The 4,405-nt window shown below is 44.4% G+C and overlaps 1 protein-coding gene across 1 annotated transcript; it reads right to left on the bottom strand.

Annotated features, from left to right (window-relative positions):
* Positions 1 to 2,385: 2,385 nt before the first annotated feature.
* LOC108023702 (cilia- and flagella-associated protein 299) lies at positions 2,386 to 3,411 on the bottom strand. Its single transcript, XM_017093334.3, has 2 exons — positions 3,002 to 3,411; positions 2,386 to 2,945 (listed from the first exon to the last, which is right to left on the bottom strand). Exons 1-2 carry the CDS (start codon positions 3,305 to 3,307, stop codon positions 2,550 to 2,552), a joined length of 702 nt encoding a protein of 233 aa, XP_016948823.1. The 5' UTR covers positions 3,308 to 3,411; the 3' UTR covers positions 2,386 to 2,549.
* Positions 3,412 to 4,405: the final 994 nt, after the last annotated feature.

A 4,405-nucleotide genomic window follows, 5' to 3' on the forward strand; every position in this document is an offset into this window, starting at 1 on the left:
TCCCGACTCTCCTGCAGCCCGGCATAAATTATGGATTCGTCTATATAGAATGTATATCGCCATAAATTGCTTGTCAAGTCGCGAGTCGACAGGCGAAGGCAGCTAACTAAGATGCCGGCAAACAAATAACAATCAAAATCACTTTTCGACCCCAAGTCGATTTATATGGGTAAAATCTCGGACTCGGCCTCGGCCTCGGCACTGAGGCCTTAATCGCTGGGGCCAGCCGCATCATGAGATCGTCAATCGTTTTGATTTATTGCCATTTTATTTGCGCATATCCTTATTTGCCTGGGCCCCCGAAACTTCGAACCCCAATCTTCTTGGCGAGGCTATTTTATTGTTCGATAGCTTATCAGCAGGCAAAGCAAACAGGCCGAGCGCCCCGGAGGATGGCAAATATCATAATTTTCGCAGGACACGCTGCCCTGTGCTTGCCTTCGTCCTGTCACAATGCCGTGCAGGGCATAAATCTGAATTAAATGCCTTTTTGAGCGGCTCCCAAGATGGAGATGGAGAAAATGTTTATTTTCAGCACATTGTCACTTGTTGTGGCCACTTTCTCGGGCTCCAGCTCCAACTCCAACTCTGGGCCCTGGAAATTCCGCCGGGAGCCGCTGCTCAGTGGCCCGGGCAAATAAATATTAATCATTGCGTAATAATTTTCTGCTGTCAGCTAAATTCAAGCAAAGTATTCATAATCCGCAAGTAAGAACCGCTTTTGACAAATCGCTTGGCGGCCCACTCGCATAAATATTTATATTTATTTATACATATATAGGCCTCGTTGGGCGGCAGTTAAAATGCTTTTAAAGTTGCTGAAAGTTGGGCCCCACTGATTTGATTTCTTTCGGCGATGTTTCCATTTGTTTGCCGCCAACTTTCGGCAACTGTAAATCAGATTGAGAGCCTTTGATGTGTTCCCGGGTCCTGCGAAACGAGATTGCAATAATCAAAACGTAATAAACAGGCCCTCGCACACATCCGCCGCTTTCAACTGCTTGGGTCAAACAAAGGCGTTGTTTATGCACGGGTATGTGGCTATAAGGTCCTTTGTACGTGATTGTGTGGGATGGCCCCTCGCCTTGTCCCCGGTGCGGCTCTCGGTATTCGGTGCACGTAACGCATTGTTTGAATTTCATGGCGACTTTATGAGTTTTGTAATCAGGTTTGTGAGCAAACAGACCCAAAAACACACACGCCGCCTCGCACTCACGTGTTAACCTGCACATAAATATTGTTTCTGGTCGTGGCTTCTTCGGCTCGTCGGCGCTTTGGCTCTTTGGCTCTCACATGTGGGCGTGTTGACAACCCGGCCGACCAGCCAACCGCCCCGTTAATGCTAATGAAACCCAAAGTTTTGGGGCCCAGTCCCCGGCTCCTCAGACTATTAAGCCATTTTGTGGTCTGCAAAATCCACTTAAAACGTCTGGCGGCAACAAAATATTTTATTGCATACTTTTATGCGCAGACATTACCTGCACCTCAGCCTCGGCAATCGGTAAAAATGCTCAACAATGTGATTTATACACACTGGAAGCACTTAAAACTAGACACATACTTTCACAATAGACTGGCCCCGCCTTCGGAACGCCCCTTTTGTTGTTTCCCGGCACTTTTGGAGCTCTTCCAAGGCTCGCAGCTTAGTCAGCACACGCAAAAAAATATAAATCAGTTCACTATCTGATCTCTAGGTAAAAGTAAATTAGGATACGATTTATTTTTTATTTAGATGGTTGTTTGTAAGATAATTTTAATACCAAAACTGAGTTTTTAGAGAAACTTTATGGGGGCATACCTTATGAAACATTTTTAGGTATATTCTTATAATTTCTTTCAGTCTTCTGCCATTGTCTGGGTGCCAAACAAAGGCCGCCCTGCAGTTGATGACCAGAAATTAACTAAGCAGCAATGGCAGCAACAAAGTTGCCCAGCCCGAAACAATGGTGCAGACTCAAAGACTAGGCCCCAGCCCCACTCTCGCCACCATTCCCACCCCCAGAAAGCAAACAAGTAGTATTTCCAACCCCCCGGTTTGCATGTCGTCTGGCTATCGGCTGTCCACTGCGGAGCATTAAATAAATATTTGCCATGCTCTGCAGGAATTTTGAGACCCCAATCCCCAAGAACACATGCCGGGCTGCTCGGCTGACAGGCCGAGAAAAAAATATTCTAAATATCATATCATCAGCATTTTTCGATAGAGTCTCGCCCTGGACATGGGGCCTTGTGGTCTCGGGGGCTGGGATCGTCCAGTGTTTACCATTTATTTTTTGATTTGGGTATTTAAGGTGTGGATGGATGTGCGAGGGCGGGCGTGCGTGTCCTGCCGAGTGTCAGGGTGACTGTGTGAGTGTGCGGGCGGCAGAGTGTTGACAACTTAAGTGGAATTTTGCTTGCTCAAGCGTTGCAAGCATTAGCTTTTATCAGATGACATTAATATTAAATGAATGACGGTTATTGGAGGGGATAAAAAATTAGTATTCCTCATTGTATATCCCAGAAATTCCATTTTTGTAAAGCCAAACCTTAAAACAGGACGGATTTAGTTAAGTCTTCTTGCGCACATGGTGGTCATATAATATCATGAATCCGTACAGATTCGATCTGATCATGGAGCGCCTTACGTTGCTGGAGAAGGGATTCTTTTTGGTGGTGACTGGAATGTTCTTGTGGTCACCCTTGTGCGTGAACATAAGCCCGTGCTCCGGGTGAGCTACCACCGTGTAATTGTCGTTGTCATTCGCAAAGATCTTCCTGGTCTTCCAATCGTAGAAGACTATGTCACTCGGCTGGGGCTTCAGCAACTTTCGCTCCTCGAAGACTGCACGCCAGTCAACTGCATTTGGTCCCTTGAACCTATAGTTACGCAGACTGGCCTCAAAGTCTATATAGCCGGACTTGGAGAACCCGCTCCTGCCACTTATTTCCAGAAAGATAATGGTCTGTAAATATGAGAACTTTAAGTTTATAATCCTACATATACTAAATGGATCCTCACCGATATCTCCTGCTGGACATTGACGTGTTCGCGTTCGGCCAGAGCCCAAAGAGCAGGATCGGTTCCACTGAAATACTGACTGTAGTATATCTGGGCAGAGACCGTGGGATTCAGGAGCTGTTCCACCTGCTTCTTCACGTTCAGGAACTCATCCTCCTCATAGAAGGTACGGTGCTCCCGATAGCCAAGCTTCGTGAGGGTGGTGACTGTTTTGTGGAAGGGCAAGTAGCGAAAGTCCTCGACGGTGGTGAAGGAGTGCAGATACTCCTGATAATTATTGAACTTGGCAATGCTAAAGTCCGTCATTGTGGGAAAATACTTGCTTTTATTATTCCGTGTTTATACAAAAGTGTTGGGAATCGATTCATTTGTTTGAAGAGCTTTATTTGTGATTAAAGGACTAAAGGGTACTAGGTTTAGATTTGAACAACTATTTCTATGCAGTCGATTAGCTCAAAACCACAAATAATGGATCCTAAGTATTTGAATACACTGAACCGAAAATACATTTCATTTATTAACAGGCAAAAACAATATTTCGCTTTAAGAAATATTTAAAGAACCGAAAAAACAAAAATATATTTTATGTGAACTATTTTATAGCTAAAAAAGTATGCCTTCCTCATATTTGAATAATCCCAAAAATTTCGTTCAATGGAAACCAATTATTTGCATTTGGCATAGAGGACCGGGGATAGTTCGATTTCGATAGGTGGCTCCGACACGTTCTGGCCAAAACCGCAAAAATATTAAAATAGTTTAAATAATCCGGATCATGAATATGTCGATTTTGTGGAATTTTTTAATAAGTTTCGGTTGAATAGCACTCGCTGTGGCGGGTTTTCATTTGGCGCATTATCCAAATACCGCAATGGGCGAAAATATGCATTTATTCATTCATTTTATTTGCCTTTCCCGTCGAGCGTGTTCAAATGAGGGCTTGGTGTCCGAAAAATTCCAGACGGCACAGAAAACATGCTCACTTCTTATAGAAACCCATGATGGCGAGTGGTGGAGATATTAAAACCATGCTCGACATTCCATATTCGGGATATGCAGATGCCAATGTGGTTTTTTGGTTGGACGAAATTTCGGGGCTGGTTCAGGGACTCGGTAACCTGCGGAATATCCATTTAAATTTATCAACACTTTCGCCAGTGACGTAATTTCCGGTTCGGCACGCACACACAAACAAGCGTGCAGCTGACATAACAATAACAAAATGGCCGACGCGTGCTCAACATTTGAATTCGAAATAATTAACTTGAATGCTAATTAGTTGAATTATCAGTAGTGGGCTTTGTTCGCCAGGCCGACACGACTATTTATTGACATTAAATCGACACGAACGGGGCGTGGCACTCGATGTTTATGGCCCAATGGGCTTTGGCCGTGATAACTCGA

Source organism: Drosophila biarmipes, chromosome 3R (genome assembly GCF_025231255.1).
Source record: "Drosophila biarmipes strain raj3 chromosome 3R, RU_DBia_V1.1, whole genome shotgun sequence".
NCBI lineage: Eukaryota > Metazoa > Arthropoda > Insecta > Diptera > Drosophilidae > Drosophila > Drosophila biarmipes.

Bases quoted from the DNA above. Each gene is read 5' to 3' on its own strand.
- LOC108023702 (XM_017093334.3), bottom strand. From the start codon at position 3,307: ATGACGGACTTTAGCATTGCCAAGTTCAATAATTATCAGGAGTATCTG. The intron at 2,946-3,001 runs GTGAGGATCCAT...TCATATTTACAG, and splicing joins ATGTCCAGCAGGAGATATCG to ACCATTATCTTTCTGGAAAT.